This window comes from Leucoraja erinacea, chromosome 37, assembly GCF_028641065.1.
Source record: "Leucoraja erinacea ecotype New England chromosome 37, Leri_hhj_1, whole genome shotgun sequence".
In the NCBI taxonomy this organism is placed as follows: domain Eukaryota; kingdom Metazoa; phylum Chordata; class Chondrichthyes; order Rajiformes; family Rajidae; genus Leucoraja; species Leucoraja erinaceus.
The window spans coordinates 3,450,679-3,469,862 of NC_073413.1; the positions used below are offsets into that span (position 1 = coordinate 3,450,679).

Here is a 19,184-nt window from a genome sequence, read left to right on the forward strand (position 1 = left end):
CCGCCGTTCAATATGATCATGGCTGATCATCCAACTCAGTATCCCGTACCTGCCTTCTCTCCATACCCCCTGATCCCCTTAGCCACAAGGGCCACATCTAACTCCCTCTTAAATATAGCCAATGAACTGTGGCCTCAACTACCCTCTGTGGCAGAGAGTTCCAGAGATTCACCACTCTCTGTGTGAAAAAAGTTCTTCTCATCTCTGTCTTAAAGGATTTCCCCCTTATCCTTAAGCTGTGACCCCTTGTCCTGGACTTCCCCCAACATCGGGAGCAATCTTCCTGCATCTAGCCTGTCCAGCCCCTTAAGAATTTTGTAAGTTTCTATAAGATCCCCTCTCAATCTCCTAAATTCTAGAGAGTGTAAACCAAGTCTATAAAATATCTATCCTACACACAAGAAGACAGACACAAAATGCTGGAGTAACTCAGCGGGAAAGGCAGCACTTCTGGAGAGAAGGAATGGGTGACGTCTCAGATCGAGACCCTCCTTGCTCTTTTCACCTGGGGATAATTTACAATTTTACCGAAGCCAATTCGCTTACAGACTTGTTTAAGAAGGAACTGCAGATGCTGGAAAATCGAAGGTGCACAAAAAAGCTGGAGAAACTCAGCGGGTGCAGCAGCATCTATGGAGCGAAGGAAATAGGCAACGTTTCGGGCCGAAACCCGGAAGGGTTTCGGCCCGAAACGTTGCCTATTTCCTTCAGCGTTTCGTCCCAAAACGTTGCCTATTTCCTTCAGCGTTTCGTCCCAAAACGTTGCCTATTTCCTTCAGCGTTTCGTCCCAAAACGTTGCCTATTTCCTTCAGGGTTTCGTCCCAAAACGTTGCCTATTTCCTTCGCTCCATAGATGCTGCCGCACCCGCTGAGTTTCTCCAGCTCTTTTGTGTAACTTACATACTTAACGTACATCAGGACCGAACTCGGGTCTCGGGCGCAGTAAGGCAGCACCTCTACCCCACTGCACCCCCCAACGCCCCTTTTTGGGAAGTGTGAAATGACTTCACAGCCAATTGAATACTTTTGAAGTGTTGTCACTTTTAAAGTGGGCAACACAACACTCCTCCCCAGTAGCTCTAATCAACAACCAGAAGTCTGTAGCCTCCTTTTGCTCTGGTATTTAATTTTGTTCACATGTTTAAACTATAATGTTTTTTTCTTAATTATTAAAGCTTTATTTCAGACACAGGTCTATATACACATCAAACAGTACAAAGAATTACAAAGATACATTAAGAAATTGCATATTAGCCTAAAATATATATATAAGCTATTGCACCAATGCCGTCTTAGCCTAGAAGTGAATCTATAGCAGATTTTCAGAGGGCTGAAAAAGGTTTCAATTATGTGGTTCTCTTGTCCAGGCGACACATAAAACTAAACATCAGCTGTCTTAAGAGTGCCTCACAGGTTGGCACTCTAGTGGACACAAACAATTGACTGGCACTATGCCACCTAGGGACACGAAGTAGCAACCTCATTGCATCATTGTATGCTACCTTAAGCCTCTGCATACTCTTTTTCTTATACTTAGACCACAATTGAGCAGTATATAACGGTGTGATGTAGGTTCTGAACAGGGAACACTTCACATCGTCAGAGCACATATAAAACTTCCTTATAACGTGTTTCTAGCTTCAGGTTCCTGGGAGACAACACCTCCGATGACCTCTCTTGGACCCACAATACCTCAACTCTGATCAAGAAGGCTCACCAGCGTCTCTTCTTCCTGAGGAGACTGAAGAAGGTCCATCTGTCTCCTCAGATCCTGGTGAACTTCTACCGCTGCACCATCGAGAGCATCCTTACCAACTGCATCACAGTATGGTATGGCAACTGCTCTGTCTCCGACCGGAAGGCATTGCAGAGGGTGGTGAAAATTGCCCAACGCATCACCGGTTCCTCGCTCCCCTCCATTGAGTCTGTCCAAAGCAAGCGCTGTCTGCGGAGGGCGCTCAGCATCGCCAAGGACTGCTCTCACCCCAACCATGGACTGTTTACCCTCCTGCCATCCGGGAGGCGCTACAGGTCTCTCCGTTGCCGAACCAGCAGGTCGAGGAACAGCTTCTTCCCGGCGGCTGTCACTCTACTCAACAACGTACCTCGGTGACTGCCAATCACCACCCCCCCTGGACACTTATTATTATTTATTCAAATCATTTGCTATGTCGCTCTTCCAGGGAGATGCTAAATGCATTTCGTTGTCTCTGTACTGTACACTGACAATGACAATTACAATTGAATCTGAATCTGAATCTATAAGCATGTTGGCTTGAAGATAAATTTTACAGCGCTGTCGGTAGAGGTCTTATGTTTTATGTTTTATTCTTAATGGTTTACTGTATGTCGTGTTGTTACTTGCGGGCGGAGCACCAAGGCAAATTCCTTGTATGTGTACACACTTGGCCAATAAACTTATTCATTCATTCATTCATTTACTATGCAGACGACAAGATCCCACAAAGAACAAAATAATACCAAGTGACACATTTATTTTCATGATTTGGTTGAAGGACAAATATTGGGTCCAAGACTTCTGCTCTTCGTCGAAGTGGTGGTGAAGGGATCTTTTCTGTACGTCAAGCAGAAAGACGTCAAGCATTAGCTAGATGCTTCCTTAAAAGTGAATGCAAGTTTCCTCAATCTGAAACCACAGACAAAAACACTTGCCCTGATGCAGAGAATTGTGGACGCAGCCCAGACAACCACACACGTCAACCTCCCTTCCACTGAGTCCAGCTACACCTCACGCTGCCTCGGCAAGGCCAGCAGCATCATAATCAAGGATGAGTCGCACCCTGGTCACTCCCTCTTCCCCCCTCTCCCATCAGGGTAAAGGTACAGAGGTGTGAAAACGCACATTCAGAGACAGTTTCTACCCAGCTGTTATCAGGCAACTGAACCATCCTACCACAACTACAGAGCAGTCCTGAACTACTATCTACCTCATCGGGGGACCCTCGGACTATCCTTGATCGGATTTTGCTGGCTCTACCTTGCACTAAACGTTACATCCTTATCATGTATCTATACACTGTGAATGGCTTGATTGTACTCATGTATTGTCTTTCCGCTGACTGGTTAGCAGCAACAACAGCTTTTCACTGTACCTCGGTACACGTGACAATAGACTAAACTGAACAAAGCAATGGAAACAAGAATATTCACGCATGTGTATTAAGGCGCGGCACGATGGCGCAGCGGTAGAGTTGCTGCCTCACAGCGCCAGAGGCCCAGGTTCCATCCTGACTGCGGGCGCCGTCTGTACGGAGTTTGCACGTTCTCCCCGTGACCAGCGTGGGTTTTCTCCGTGTGCTCTGGCTTCCTCCCACATACCGGAGACGTGCAGGCGTGTAGGTTGATTGGAAATGGACACACTAACGCTGGAGTAACTCAGCGGGGCCAGGCAGCATCTCTGGAGCAGGTGCCATTTCGGGTCGAGACCCTTCTTTAGACTGAGAGTCAGCGAGAAGGGAAACGAGAGATATAGACGGTAATATATAGAGAGGTACAGAACAAATGAATGAAAGATCTGCAATAAAGTAACGATGATCAAGGAAGCATAGAGCCCACAATGGTCCATTGTTGGCTGTGTGGTAGGTGATAACAAGTTATACAGACAATGAAACTTAACTGGGCGACAGTGAAACTAGTACGTTGACTTGGGTGGGGGAGGAGTGGAGAGGGTGGGGATGGTCTGACCTGAAACATCACCAATTCCTTGGTCTCCTGACCCGCTGAGTTACCCCAGCTTTTTTTGTGTCTATCTTTAGTTTAAAACAGCATCTGCAGTTCCTTCCTACACATGTAGGTTAATTGGCTTCTGTAAATTGTCCCTAATATGTTGGGTAGAACTGGTGTACGTGTAAGCGATGGTCGGTGTGGACACGTGGGACCGAAAGAGCCCGTGTCCACGCTGTATCTCTAAACTAAACTAAACGTTACATAATCCACGTGGCTATTTTGTACACATTGTCAATATCTGCAGCTATAGAATGCATCGGTTAGGACGCATCTTTTTTTACAAAGGTAAGTTTATATACAGGTGCAAAGTCACAGTGAATACACTACTATAACTTTAACTTTAATAATAATAATAATAATAATTTTATTTATAGAGCACTTTAAAAACAAACATAGCTGCAACAAAGTGCTGTACATCACTAATCACTGACAAAAACGTTAATACACACCAAAAATAACAATCAAAAGAAATAGTAGGAAAAGACATGTAAAATAAAGAAACATCAAAAAACACCACAAACAGAAGCAAAGCCGCAGGCATGGTCAAAAGCCAGGGAGTACAAATGTGTTTTAACACTGGATTTGAAGATGGACAGTGAGGGGGCCTGTCTGATGTGCAACGGCAGATACTTTAGAGATACAGCATGGAAACAGGCCCTTCGGCCCACCGAGTCCGCGCCGACACCCGTACACTAACACTATCCTACACAAGGAGACGTCACTCTAAAATAAGGAATATGCAGAACCAGGGGGTTACAGTTTAAGAATAAGGGGTGGGCCACTTGGGACTGTGATGAGGAAAAACTTTTTCATCCAGAGAGTTGCGAAACTGTGGAATTCTCTGCCACAGAAGGCAGCGGAGGCCAATTCACTGGGTGTTTATCAGGAGAGAGTTAGATATAGCTCTTAGGGCTAAAGGAATGAAGGGATATGGGGAGAAAGCAGTAACGGGATACTGATTTTGGATGATCAGCCTTGATCATATTGGATGGCGGTGCTGGTTCAAAGTGCTGAATGGCCTACTCCTGCACCTATTTTACTTTCAGCTGAGCAGCACTCAAGATCATGTGGTGCCCAGCGGTGCTGGAAAATGTGCAAAGTGCCCGTGGACACTGTGTGTTCCCTCTCCAGGGATACCCGGGCACGGACATGAGCCTGGAAGAGGGGCAGGCTGGCTGCCTAGTTGGAGCTCTAGGCCCATGGCCCTTTGCCAAAACCCACGAATGACCAGCTCAGCCAGGCCCAGACCACGTCTGTAGTAATGCGTGCAGTTTAGTTTAGTTTATAGATACAGCGTGGAAACAGGCCGACAGAGTCCGCACCGACCAGCCATCCCTGCACACTAACACTACCCTACACACACCATCAGGGACAATTTGTTTTAGCAACATACCAAGTCATTGGTCATATCAATTTGTCATACCAAGCCAATTAACCTACAAACCTGTATGTGTTTGGGAGTGTGGGAGGAAACCGAAGATCTCGAATTAAAACCCACGCAGGTCACGGGGAGAACGTACAAAATCCGTACACACAGCACCCGTAGTCAGGGTCGAACCCGGGTCACTGGTGAGATTGTTGGCTGAGTGGTGGGTGATAACGAGCTATGCAGACAACGAAACTCAACAGGACGGTAGACAAAAGTGCTGGAGAAACTCAGCGGGTGCAGCAGCATCTATGGAGTGAAGGAAATAGGCAACGGTTCGGGCCGAAACCCTTCTTCAGTTGCCCATTTCCTTCGCTCCATAGATGCTGCTGCACCCGCTGAGTTTCTCCAGCACTTTTGTCTACCTTCGATTTTCCAGCATCTGCAGTTCCTTCTTAAACACTCAACAGGACGATAGTGAAACTAGTACAATGATTAGGGCGAGGGGTGGGTGGGGGGAAGGGGGGAGGGGGGGGGTGGGTGGGGGGAAGGGGGTCAGATAGGGAGGGAATGGTCCAATCCAAAATTTAACCTTTCCAAGTTCTCCAGAGATGTTGTCTGACCTGCTGAGTTAAGGGCTGTCCCACGAGCATGCGACTCCATGCGGCAAGCGCGACCTAACGTGGTCGCTTGAGCTGTACGGCCTCGCGGGGCCGGTCCCACTTCGATCGCCGGAGCCGTATGGAGTTGTGCGGAGCTGGTCCCGACATCGCGCGGGGCTCCGAAAAAATGACCGTGTTCGAAAATTCCGCCGCCTTGACGGGCGTGCGCTGCGTCTCGACGCCGTACGCAACGTCCTGACGCTGTACGCCACGCCCGAACTTCCCGCGGACTTCGCTCGAACTTCACGTCACTCACTCGACCCCCACTTGGAGCTTGGTCGCGCTTGCCGCATGCAGGCGCATGCTAGTGGGACCGGCCCTGTACGGGGATCACTCGACCTCCGCACGGCCCCCGCTTCCGGTTTGGTCGCGCTTGCCGCATGCAGGTCGGTCGCATGCTCGTGGGACAGGCCCTTAACTCCAACACTTGGTGTCTATTTTATTTGCTGGAGCAACTCAGCGGTTCAGGCAGCATCCCTGGAGAACATGTATAGGTGATGCATTTTATGTTATATAAAAACAACATAGAGTTTTAAACCTTATACAACCATCCTTCTAGAGTTTGGAAGGAAGAGGGGGAACCTCGTTAAAACTTACCGAATAGTGAAAGGCCTGGACAGAGTGGATGTGGAGAGGATGTTACCACTAGTGGGAGAGTCTGGGACCAGAGGACACAGCCTCAGAATAAAAGGACGTACCTTTAGAAAGGAGATGAGGAGGAATTTCTTTAGTCAGAGGGTGGTGAATCTGGGGAATTCATTGCCACAGAAGGCTGTGGAGGCCAAGCCAATGGATATTTTTAAGGCGGAGATGGACAGATTCTGGTGTCAGGGGTTATGGGGAGAAGGCAGGAGAATGGGGCTAGGAGGGAGAGATAGATCAGCCACGATTGAATGGTGGAGTAAGCGCGATGGGCCGAATGGCCTAATTCTGCTCCTATGACTTATGAAACAGTCAAAGAAAACTGGAGGTATTGTGAATACAAGGAACAGTGCAGAAGCAGGTTAAGGGGTCACACAGTTTAAGGATAAGGGGGAAACCTTTTAGGACCGAGATGAGGAAAACATTTTTCACACAGAGAGTGGTGAATCTGTGGAATTCTCTGCCACAGAAGGTAGTTGAGGCCACACAGTTCATTGGCTATGTTTAAGAGGGAGTTAGATGTGGCCCTTGTGGCTAAAGGGATCAGGGGGTATGGAGAGAAGGCAGGGATGGGATACTGAGTTGGATGATCAGCCATGATCATATTGAATGGCGGTGCAGGCTTGAAGGGCCGAATGGTCTACTCCTGCACCTAATTTCTATGTTTCTCTGTTTCCAAGCCAAGGCTTGGTCTGGGATATGGGGCAACCTTTGCAGTTGATGTAGTTAGGGTGCTGCTGTGTAGGGAGGGAGAGTCAGAAGGCCCTCGAGGAAGCTGGTAGAGGTTCTGGGCGTGACGGATGGTTGGTGTGTGGTACCAGTGTGCCGTGCCCTTGAAGTGACCCCGCACAGCCAGTGGGTCCGGGCAGCCAGCAGACGAGGGTTCTGCCCGAAACGACCGCCTGCCCCTCTTCCGTACCAAATGGCGTCAAGTCGGGAAAAGGGGAAGTACAACGGGATCTGGTGGTCATTGTTCATCAGTCTATGAAAGCAAGCATGCAGGTCCAGCAGGCAGTGAAGAAAGCGAATGGCATGTTGGCCTTTATAACAAGAGGAGTCGAGTATAGGAACAAAGAGGTCCTTCTGCAGTTGTACAGAGGCTTATGCCCCTGTCCCACTTAGGAAACCTGAACAGAAACCTCTGGAGACTTTGCGCCCCGCCCAAGGTTTCCGTGCGGTTCCCGGAGGTTTTTGTCAGTCTCCCTACCTGCTTCCACTACCTGCAACCTCCGGCAACCACCTGCAACCTCCAGGAACCGCACGGAAACCTTGGGCGGGGCGCAAAGTCTCCAGAGGTTTCCGTTCAGGTTTCCTAAGTTTGACGGGGGCATTAGTGAGACCACACCTGGAGTATTGTGTGCAGTTTTGGTCCCCTAATTTGAGGAAGGACATTCTTGCTATTGAGGGAGTGCAGTGTAGGTTAACAAGGTTAATTCCCGGGATGGCGGGACTGTCATATGCTGAGAGAAAGGAGCGGCTGGGCTTGTACACTCTGGAGTTTAGAAGGATGAGAGGAGATCTCATTGTAACATATAAGATTGTTAAAGGCTTGGACACGCTAGAGGCAGGGAACATGTTCCCGATGTTGGGGGAGTCCAGAATCAGGGGCCACAGTTTAAGAATAAGGAGTAAGCCATTTAGAACGGAGACGAGGAAACACTTTTTCTCACAGAGAGTGGTGAGTCTGTGGAATTCTCTGCGTCAGAGGGCGGTGGAGGCCGGTTCTCTGGATGCTTTCAAGAGAGAGCTAGATAGGGCTCTTAAAGATAGCGGAATCAGGGGATTTGGGGTGAAGGCAGGAACGGGGTACTGATTGGGGGATGATCAGCCATGATCACATTGAATGGCGGTGCTGGCTCGAAGGGCCGAATGGCCTACTCCTGCACCTATTGCCTATTGTCTATTGTACCTATGTCCGGTCCCACGTGTCCCTGGAGAAGGAACACATGGTGTCCATGGGGACTTGACGCCTTCCATGAACTTTTGTCACCGCGGGAGGCGCGAGTGCATCGTGAACACAGCTGACAACTGCAACCTGATGAACCCGGTTTGCAGACGGCATGAATCGCAGTTTTGATGAATGCAGTATTTTGTAAACTGCGAATCTGCAATAAAGGCTCCTTGTTTGTTTAAGGTAGAAAAAAATGCTGGGGAAACTCAGCGGGTGAGGCAGGAGCGAAGGAATAGGCGACGTTTCGGGTCGAGACCCTTCTTCAGACTTCTTTATTTATTTTCGTTTAGTTTATTATCGTCACGTGTACAGTGAAAAGCTTTTTGTTGTGTGCTATCCAGTCAGCAAAAAGACTCTAGATGGTTACAATCAAGCTGCCCACAGTGTACAGATATAGGATAATGTTTGATTGAAGATAGTTCGATGGCTGCGGCCCGACCTCCGGAGATTCGGAGGCTGCAACTGCGGGTCTGGCGGACGGCGGCACCTGGAGCCCGCGGGTCCCTGGAGGGAGACCGCTTTTCAGGGCTCCCGCAACGGCGACTTCTCTCGCCCGAGTTGCGGGGTTGAAGAGCTCCTGGAGCGGGGCCTGACATCACCGCCCCGCGCGGCTTGGAATGGCCGCGGGACTCTGCGAGCGCACGCCGGGGGCTCCAACACCAAGAACCCGGTGTGCGACCTTGCATCACCCGGCGTGGCTTTAATGGCCGCGGGACAATCACCATCGCCAGCCGGGGGCTTTGACTTTGACTCTGACATGGGGGGGGGAGTGCAGTTGAGAGATAAGTTTTTTTGGCCTTCCATCACAGCGATATGATGGATGTTTATGTAAATTATGTTGTGTCTTGGGTCTATTTGTTTGTAATGTTTGGCTGCAGAAACGGCATTTCGTTTGGACCTCAAGGGGTCCAAATGACAATTAAATTAAATTGAATCTTGATCTTGATCTTGTCTCCAATGGGGTAGATTGGGCTCATTAACCAGAGTTAGGGTAATCAAGGACCAGAGGATATAGGTTTAAGATGATGGGGGAAAGATTTAATGGGAACCCGAGGGGCAACTTGCTAATCTAAAAGCTGCTAAGCCAGAACAACGAAAAGGTGGACAAGCGATGGCATTGAGAACCTACTGTCCTGCTTAGACTGCATGGATTGGAATGTGTTCAGGGAAGCATCCACAAGCCTCGATGAGTCTATGTCAGCTTTTGCGAGGACAGTTGCATTCTAACTAAGACCCGGACCTGGTTCAACACCAACAAACCCTGGTTCACTGCAGAACTCAGACAGCTCCGACGGCCTAAAGAGGAGGCCTACAGGAGCGGGGATGCAGACCTCTACAGGCAGGCCAAGTACAAGCTGAGAAGATAAATCAGAGCTGCCAAGGAAAGGTACTCTGAGAAGTTGAGGAGCAGGTTCTCAGCAAGTGACTCTTCTTTAGTTTGGAAGGTCTTGCAAGAAATTACCAGCCACAAGAGGAAAGCCCCCCCGCTCTTTGGACAATCCTCAGCTGACCAACGACCTGAATGAGTTTCACTGCAGGTTTGAACATCAGAAACGGAACCCTGGTATCCCCTCCCAACACAGCCAGACCCCAGTCTACAAAGAATGGACCCTGCACCCTCTCCTTTCCATTCGCCACTTCACACCTGCTAAAGGCAAGACTAAGTACGAAAAGGCTGCACCATTTCCCACCCCAACCAACACTTCACACCTCAGTCTGCAAAGGGGAGACCAAGCGTAGGTTGGGCGATCGTTTCGCCGAACACCTCCACTCAGTCCGCAATAACCAACCTGACCTCCCTGTGGCTCAGCACTTCAACTCCCCCTCCCATTCCCAATCCGACCTCTCTGTCCTGGGTCTCCTCCATTGCCAGAGTGAGCAACAGCGGAAATTGGAGGAACAGCACCTCATATTCCGCCTGGGGACCTTGCGTCCGGATGGCATTAACATTGAATTCTCCCAATTTTGCTAGCCCTTGCTGTCTCCTCCCCTTCCTTAACCCTCTAGCTGTCTCCTCCCACCCTCCTATCCGCCCGCCCTCGGGCTCCTCCTCCTCCCCTTTTCCTTCCTTCCCCCCCCCCCCACCCCCCATCAGTCTGAAGAAGGGTTTCAGCCCGAAACGTCGCCTATTTCACATTTTATACAACACATTTGTACTCCCTGGCTTTTGACCATGCCTGAGGCTTTGCTTCTGTTTGTGGTGTTTTTGATGTTTCTTTATTTTACATGTCTTTTCCTACTATTTCTTTTGATTGTTATTTTTGGTGTGTATTAACTTTTTTGTCAATGATTAGTGATGTACAGCACTTTGTTGCAGCTATGTTTGTTTTTAAAGTGCTCTATAAATAAAATTATTATTATTATTATTATTATTTCCTTCGCTCCATAGATGCTGCTGCACCCGCTGAGTTTCTCCAGCAATTTTGTGTACCCTCAGTCTGCAAAGACTGGGCTCTTCTACACCCACCCGCCTCCAATCACTTCACACCCAATCACCCACACCCTCTGTGCTGCACAACATCACTTATCCAATATCAACAATAAAAATAGAGGAGGTGGAGAGGCTTTTCAGAAGACAGAAAAGCTGGAAATCTCCAGGACCTGACAATGTTTCCCCCTCTACTCTTAAGCTCAGCCAAACAGCTGGCACCGGTCTACACAGACATTTTTAACCAGTCCCTGCATACCTGTACTGTCCCAGCCTGCTTCAAAGTCTCCACTATTGTCCCTGTACCCAAAAAGGCAAGGATTACTTGCCTTAATGACTACAGGCCTGTCGCACTGACCTCTGTAGTCATGAAGACACACGAAAGGCTTGTGCTGGCCAAGCTGAAAAATATCACGATCCCCCTGCTGGACCCTCTGCAGTTTGCATATCGGGCCAATAGATCTGTGGATGATGCAGTCAACCTGGGCCTGCACTTCATCCTCCAGCACCTAGACTGCCAGGGGACCTATGCAAGGATCCTGTTTGTTGATTTTAGCTCTGCATTCAACACCATTGTGCCAGAGCTACTACACTCCAAACTTTCCGAGTTGACTGTGCCTGAACCCCTCTGTCGGTGGATCACCAACTTCCTGACAGACAGGAAGTAGTATGTGAGGCTGGGAAAGCACATCTCGGACCCACAAACACTCAGCATAGGAGCACCGCAAGGCTGCGTACTCTCTCCTTTCCTCTACTCTCTCTACACCAACGACTGCACCTCCACAGACACCTCTGTCAAGCTTCTCAAGTTTGCGGACGACACAACCCTGATTGGACTGTTCCAGGATGGGGAGGAATCTGCCTACAGACAGGAGTCTTTTAAGTTCTTGGGAACCATCATCTACAAGGACTTTAAGTGTGGGGCTACCATCGACTCCACAGTCAAAAAGGCCCAATAGAGGATGTACTTCCTGCGGCAGCTGAGGAAGCACAATCTGCCACAGGCAATGATGGTCCAATTCTACACGGCCATCGTAGAGTCTGTTCTCACCTTCTCCATCATGGTCTGGTTTGGCTCAGCCACCAAGCACGACACCCGGAGGCTGCAGCGAATCGTCCGATCAGCAGAGAAGGTTATTGGCTGCAACCTTCCCTCCATTGATGAACTGTACACTGCAAGGGCCAGGAAGCGAGCGGGCAAGATCATCTCTGACCCCTCTCACCCTGGCCACAATCTCTTTGAATCACTTCCCTCTGGAAGGCGACTCCGGACTGTCAAAGCTGCCACAGCCCAGACATAAAAACAGTTTTTATCCACGAGTAGTTGCTCTACTAACAGCCAAAAATCTTTAGCCTCCCTTTGATCTGGTATTTTGTTGGTTCACATGCTTGATCAATGGTGTTTTATCATGAATGTTTTATTATTATTAATGTTTAGTGTTTTCTGAGTCATTCGTAACTGTCACTGTATGTCATGTTGTTACTTGTGGGCGGAGCACCAAGGCAAATTCCTTGTATGTGAATACTGGGCCAATAAACTTACTTACTAACAAGGCAATCTACAAACTAAACTAAGGTTAGATCAGCCAGGTTTGGATGACAGAGTAGACTTGATGGGCTGAATGGCCTGATTCTGCTGCCGTCACTTATGAACTCAACTGAACTAAACTAAACTAGGTAACAATGGCAATATATCAAGTCAAGTCAAGAGAGCTTTATTGTCATGTGTCCCAGCTAGGACAATGAAATTCTTGCTTGCTGCAGCACAACAGAATGTGTAAACATTATACGGGGCAGGAGACATATCTCCATTTGTTGGATGGTTTGGAGAGGAATCTACAAGTGGTGTTCCCATGCATCAACAGTCTCAGTCCTTCTTAGAAACATAGAACATAGAAATTAGGTGCAGGAGTAGGCCATTCGGACCTTCGAGCCTGCACCGCCATTCAATATGATCATGGCTGATCATCCAACTCAGTATCCCGTACCTGCCTTCTCTCCATACCCCCTGATCCCCTTGGCCACAAGGGCCACATCTAACTCCCTCTTAAATATAGCCAATGAACTGGCCTCAACTACCCTCTGTGGCAGAGAGTTCCAGAGATTCACCACTCTCTGTGTGAAAAAAGTTCTCCTCATCTCGGTTTTAAAGGATTTCCCCCTTATCCTTAAGCTGTGACCCCTTGTCCTGGACTTCCCCAACATCGGGAACAATCTTCCTGCATCTCTAGCCTGTCCAACCCCTTAAGAATTTTGTAAGTTTCTATAAGATCCCCTCTCAATCTCCTAAATTCTAGAGAGTATAAACCAAGTCTATCCAGTCTTTCTTCATAAGACAGTCCTGACATCCCAGGAATCAGTCTGGTGAACCTTCTCTGCACTCCCTCCATGGCAATAATGTCCTTCCTCAGATTTGGAGACCAAAACTGTACGCAATACTCCAGGTGTGGTCTCACCAAGACCCTGTACAACTGTAGTAGACCTCCCTGCTCCTATACTCAAATCCTTTTGCTATGAAAGCTAACATACCATTCGCTTTCTTTACTGCCTGCTGCACCTGCATGCCTACCTTCAATGACTGGTGTACCATGACACCCAGACACCCATCTTGGTTGTAGAAGTTGTTGTAGGTTTAGAAGGAGCAGCTTGGAGGAGAGGAACCTTGTGTAGATGTTTCTGCAGCCACACAGCACTGGTGATGGAAGGACTGAATGCTTCGGGTGGTTGACAACTTGCAACTCAATAGCCTTGTTCGGAAATATTACCATCTGGTTTGGGAATTGCTCTGCCCAGGACAAGAAGGCTCTGCAGAGAGTAGTGCGTTCAGCCGAACGCACTATGGGAACTTCACTCCCCCCCCTGCAGGAACTATACATCAGGAGGTGCAACTCCAGAGCCAATAAAATCATGGGAGACCCCTTCCACCCCTCCAACGGACTGTTCCAGCTGCTACGGTCAGGCAAACGCCTCCGTTGCCATGCGGTGAGAACGGCGAGGTTGAGAAGGAGTTTCTTCCCAGAGGCCATTAGATCTGTAAACTCATCAGGGACTAATCTCACCAGGGACTAACTTTACTGAACCACTCTACTGTTTTTTTTTTTTTAAAGTGCTGTTTTTTTCTCTTTTTCTTCCGCCCACAATATTTAATATGTAAAATAATATGCGATTCTGTTTGTAGTTTGTTTGGTTGTTTGTTTGTTTGTCTCTGTGTACAAAGTCCGCCAGCATTGCCACTTTTCATTTCACTGCACATCTCGTATGTGTATGTGTGACGAATATACTTGACTTGACTTGACTTGTGACTTAAGGCCATAAGGGACAGGAATAGCCCATCAAGTCTACTCCACCATTCAATCACGGCTGATCTATCTCTCCCTCCTAACCATTCTCCTGCCTTCTCCCCATAACCCCAGACACCCGCACTAATCAAGAATCTATCTATCTCTGCCTTCGAAATATCTAGTGACTTTGCCTCCATAGCCTTCTGTGGCAAAGAATTACACAGATTCACCACCCTCTGACTAAAGAAATTTCTCCTCATCTCCTGATTATTAATGTATAATGTTTTATGTATCATTCTTAACTGTCACTGTATGTCATATTGCCACTTGTGAGCAGAGCACCAAGGCAAATTCCTTGTATGTGACTACATGGACAATAAACTTATTGCTTTATTCATTCCTAAAAAGCGTCCTTTAATTCTGAGGCTGTGACCTAGACTCTCCCACTAGTGGAAACATCCTCTCCACAACCACTCTATCCAAGCCTTTCATTATTCTGTACACTTCAATGGGGACCTTTAGGCTTTAGAGATACAGCGTGAAAACCAGGCCCTTGGGCCCACTGACTCTGCACATTAACACCATCCTACACACACTAGGGACAATTTACAACTTTACCGAAGCCAATTAACCTGCAAACCAGTACTCTCTTTGGAGAAGAAGGGTTTCGGCCCGAAACGTTGCCTATTTCCTTCGCTCCATAGATGCTGCTGCACCCGCTGAGTTTCTCCAGCTTTTTTGTGTACCGTCTTTTATGGAGATATGGGAGGAAACTGGAGCACCCACAGAAAACCTACATGGTTACAGGGAGAACATGCAAACTCCGCACAGACAGCACTTGACGTCAGGATTGAACCCGGGGCTCTGGGGTTGTGAGGCAGCAGCTCTACAAGGCCATTGACACGAAATGCTGGAGTAACTCGGTGGGACAGGCAGCATCTCTGGAAAGAAGGAATGGGTGACGTTTCGGGTCGAGACCCTTCGTCAGCTCCACCAGCTAGTGTTGGGGAACTCAGCCATGGTACTGCCAGCCAGGCAGTTAGATTCCATCTTGCTGCGGACAGCTGCTGTTCGGTGCAGAAGTTATTTCCCCAAAATCCACGTCATTGCTTCAACCACGGGAGCTGCTTCTCATGGCTGATGCAAGAGATGCGGGAATCTCGAGCAAAGTGCTGGAGGAACTCAGTGAGTCAGGCGGCCTCTGTGGAGGGGAACGTTCTAACGATGTTTCTGGTCTGGAGGCCTCTTCAGTCCGATGGTTTGGGTCAGACTCATGGCCAAGGAGCAGCAGAGCAGAAGGAACCACAAAGGGGGAACAGTGGAATTCAAGAATGCCTTGGAATTCATTTCGGAATGAACATTTAACACTGTAGCACAAGAACACGTGCTTTGGTCCACAATGGTGGAACATGGCCTCAATGTAGGCTTGGTTTAGTTTAGTTTGGAGATGCAACGAGGAAACAAGCTCTTCCACCCACTGAGTTTGGGATCCCCACACACTATTCTACACACGAGGGACAATTTACAATTTTTACCGAAGCTAATTAATGTACAAATCTTTGGAGGTCTTTATCTCTGTAGGTCTTTGGAGTAGGAGTAAGCCATCTAGAACGGAGATGAGGAAAAACATTTTTATACAGAGAGTTGTGAGTCTGTGGAATTCTCTGCCCCAGAGGGCGGTGGAGGCCGGTTCTCTGGATTCTTTCAAGAGAGAGCTATAGTAGATAGGGGTTTTAAAGATAGCGGAGTCTGGGGATATGGGGAGAAGGCAGGAACGGGGTACTGATTGTGGATGATCAGCCATGATCACATTGAATGGCGGTGCTGGCTCGAAGGACCGCTTGCAACTTAAACTGTAGGCCCGAATGGCCTACTCCTGCACCTATTGTCTATTAAAACCGGAGCACACGGAGAAAGCCCACGCGGTCACGGGGAGAACATACAAACTCCGCACAGACAGCACCCGCAGTCAGGATGGAACCCGGGTCTCTGGCGCTGTGAGGCAGCAACTCCACCGGCATGCAGCCAGTAGCCGTTCCTCAAGGAGATTTCCCAGTGGAGACACACGAGACCTCAGGTGCTGGAATCCTGCGCGGAAAAAAAAGTGCTGGAAGAACTCAGCGGGTCAGGCAGCATCTGTGGAAGTGAACGGACAGGTGGCATTCTGTGTCTTCAGACTGAAGAGGGTTCCCGACACAAAACGTTGCCTGCCCATCCCCTCCACAGATGCTGCCTGGTCTGCTGAGTTCCTCCAGCACTTTGTTCTTTTGCTTATTGAGGTTAATTGTGCAACAGCAGGAGCAGAGGAGCCAGGGGAAGAGGGGACGTTAGTGTGGACACATTCCTCCAGTTATGATCGTCCGTTAACCTGTTCACTGCCAAGTTTTGTTTCCCACTACTGGCCAAGTATGGCACTGAATGGGTTAAAGATCAATGAAGTCGGAGGAGAGGCGTATGCTTCCCGTCTCCTCCGCTCCTCACAAACTCCCAACTGCTCATGAGATCATAAGTAATAGGAGTAGAATTAGGCCATTCGGCCCATCAAGTCTACTTTGCCATTCAATCATAGAAACATAGAAACATAGAAATTAGGTGCAGGAGTAGGCCATTCGGCCCTTCGAGCCTGCACCGCCATTCAATATGATCATGGCTGATCATCCAACTCAGTATCCCGTACCTGCCTTCTCTCCATACCCCCTAATCCCCTTAGCCACAAGGGCCACATCTAACTCCCTCTTAAATATAGCCAATGAACTGGCCTCAACTACCCTCTGTGGCAGAGAGTTCCAGAGATTCACCACTCTCTGTGTGAAAAAAGTTCTTCTCAATCATGGCTGATCTATCCTCATAACCCCCGACACCCGTACAAATCAAGAATCTATCCATCTCTGCCTTAAAAAAAATCCACTGACTTTCCCTCCACAGCCGTCTGTGGCAAAGAATTCCACAGATTCAGAGCCGGACAATTTATCAAGACAGGCATTTACTATCTGACAGGGGAAACTCTCAGCTTTCCACTGTAACGAAGGAGTTCTGCTGCAGGCAAGCCAAACAGCAAGCCCTTAACTTCCTAAATTGAATATTGCAAAAAAACCACTTGTCGAAAGCCTCCAGGAAACATAATGCGGAATTCTCTCCACTCTTACCTGCCTGAGGTGTGGTTCGCTAACTGGAGCATCCGGTTCAGCTGTTTCTTCATCATTTTTGAAACTTTTCTGTCTTCACGCCCGTTGCTTTGCTGGAGACTGCAGTCTCTCCTTCGCTACAAACGCTCGTCTGCTGTGGGCGTGTGTGTGTGCGTGTGTGTGAGTGTGTGTGCGTGTGTACAGAGTTTGAGTTACCTCCCACAAGAAGCTAAAATGAAACTGGTCTTAAAGTGACACCGACAGGCATGAATCACTTAGGTGGCACAGGAAGTTGTGAAGTTTGATGCCGTGCCCTTTCTCGTCATTTTAAGACTTTCCTGTAACGAAAGTTAAAGAAGACAGACACAGAATGCTGGAGTGACTCAGCGGGTCGGGCAGCATCTCTGGAGAGGAGGCATGGGTGACGTTTCTGGTCAAGACCCTTCTTCAGACTTCGGGTCTCGACCCGCAACGTCACCCATTCCTTCTCTCCAGAGATGCTGCCCGTCCCGCTGAGTTACTCCAGCATTGTGTGTCTATCTTTGGTCTAAACCAGCATCTGCAGTTCCTTCCTACACTCTTCGGCCCACGATGTCTGTGGCAAATTATGATGCCGAGACGAGCTCTTGCCTGTCTGCACACTATTGTATCTGCCTCCACCACCACCCCTGGCAGATATAGATGATGATGCAGAGAGATAACAAGCAAGGGACAAAAGATATGCACAAATGGAACAGTGATAAAGGAAACAGGCCGTTGTTGGGTGAAAACAAGAAGTTGGTGCAACTTGGGTGGGGGAGGGATGGAGAGCGTATGAACGCAGTGTTGTGTTGTGTTGTGTTGCTGCAAGTCAGAATTTCATTGTTCTATCTGGGACATATGATAACAAAACACTGTTGATTCAAAAATGCTGGAGAAACTCAGCGGGTGAGGCAGCGTCTAAGGAGCAAAGTAATAGGTGACGTTTCGGGTCGAGACCCTTCTTCAGGCAGATGCATTCTTCAGGCTCTTGATTCTTAACTCTCTTATTGTCACGTGTACCGAGGTACAGTGAAAAGCTTTTGTTGCGTGCTAACCAGTCAGCAGAAAGACAATGCATGATTACAATCGAGCCGTCCACAGTGTACAGATACATGATTCAGATTCAGATTCAACTTTAATTGATAAATGGGACAACATGAATTACATTTAGTGCAAAGTAAAGCCCGATCAAAGATAGTCTGAGGGTCTTCAATAAGGTCGATGTTGAGGAAGTCCAGGATAAGGGGTCACAGCTTAAGGATAGAGGGGAAATCCTTTAGGACCGAGATGAGAAAAACATTTTTCACACAGTGGTGAATCTCTGGAATTCTCTGCCACAGAAGGTAGTTGAGGCCACAGTTCATTGGCTATATTTAAGAGGGAGTTAGATGTGGCCCTTGTGGCTAAAGGGATCAGGGGGTATGGAGAGAAGGCAGGGATGGGATACTGAGTTGGATGATCAGCCATGATCATATTGAATGGGCTCGAAGGGCCGAATGGCCTACTCCTGCACCTATGTTCTATGTTTCTATGTAGTAGTTCAGGACCTCTCTCCGGTTGTTGGTAGGATGGTTCAGTTGCCTGATAACAGCTTGGAAGAAACTGTCCCTGAATCTGGAGGTATGCGTTTCCCCAGATGGGAGAGGAGGGAAAAAAAGCTGTGTGTTGATGGTGATGTGCGAATACAGCTTGCAACTTAAACTGTAGTCGGGTTAGGCTGAGGGTATAAGCCCTGGTGACTGAGGTTGGTTGGAGTTCTCTGCAAAGCTGCAGGCAGGTGTTGCATGCACGGCCGCAGAATGAACGAGGGGGCACGGTGCACTGCTGAATGTGCTGATGCAAACCCCCGCACCACATGAGCTGCAAAGCCTCCGGCTGCGAGAAGCGGTAGCAATTTGCATTCTTGCGACACCCTTTAATGTGGGAGAAAGTGCACCAGGCGACTTCACAGCTGCGCACT

At 48.4% G+C, this 19,184-nt stretch overlaps 1 protein-coding gene across 1 annotated transcript in view; it reads right to left on the reverse strand.

Moving 5' to 3' along the window:
• The window catches only part of LOC129713788 (SH3 domain-binding protein 1-like), a 60,677-nt gene extending 43,266 nt beyond the window's left edge, over positions 1 to 17,411 (reverse strand). Inside the window, exon 1 of the mRNA XM_055663091.1 lies at positions 17,225 to 17,411. Within this exon, the coding sequence (XP_055519066.1) occupies positions 17,225 to 17,280 (56 nt within the window). The 5' untranslated portion in view covers positions 17,281 to 17,411. The remainder of the gene's footprint in view (positions 1 to 17,224) is intronic.
• Positions 17,412 to 19,184: the final 1,773 nt, after the last annotated feature.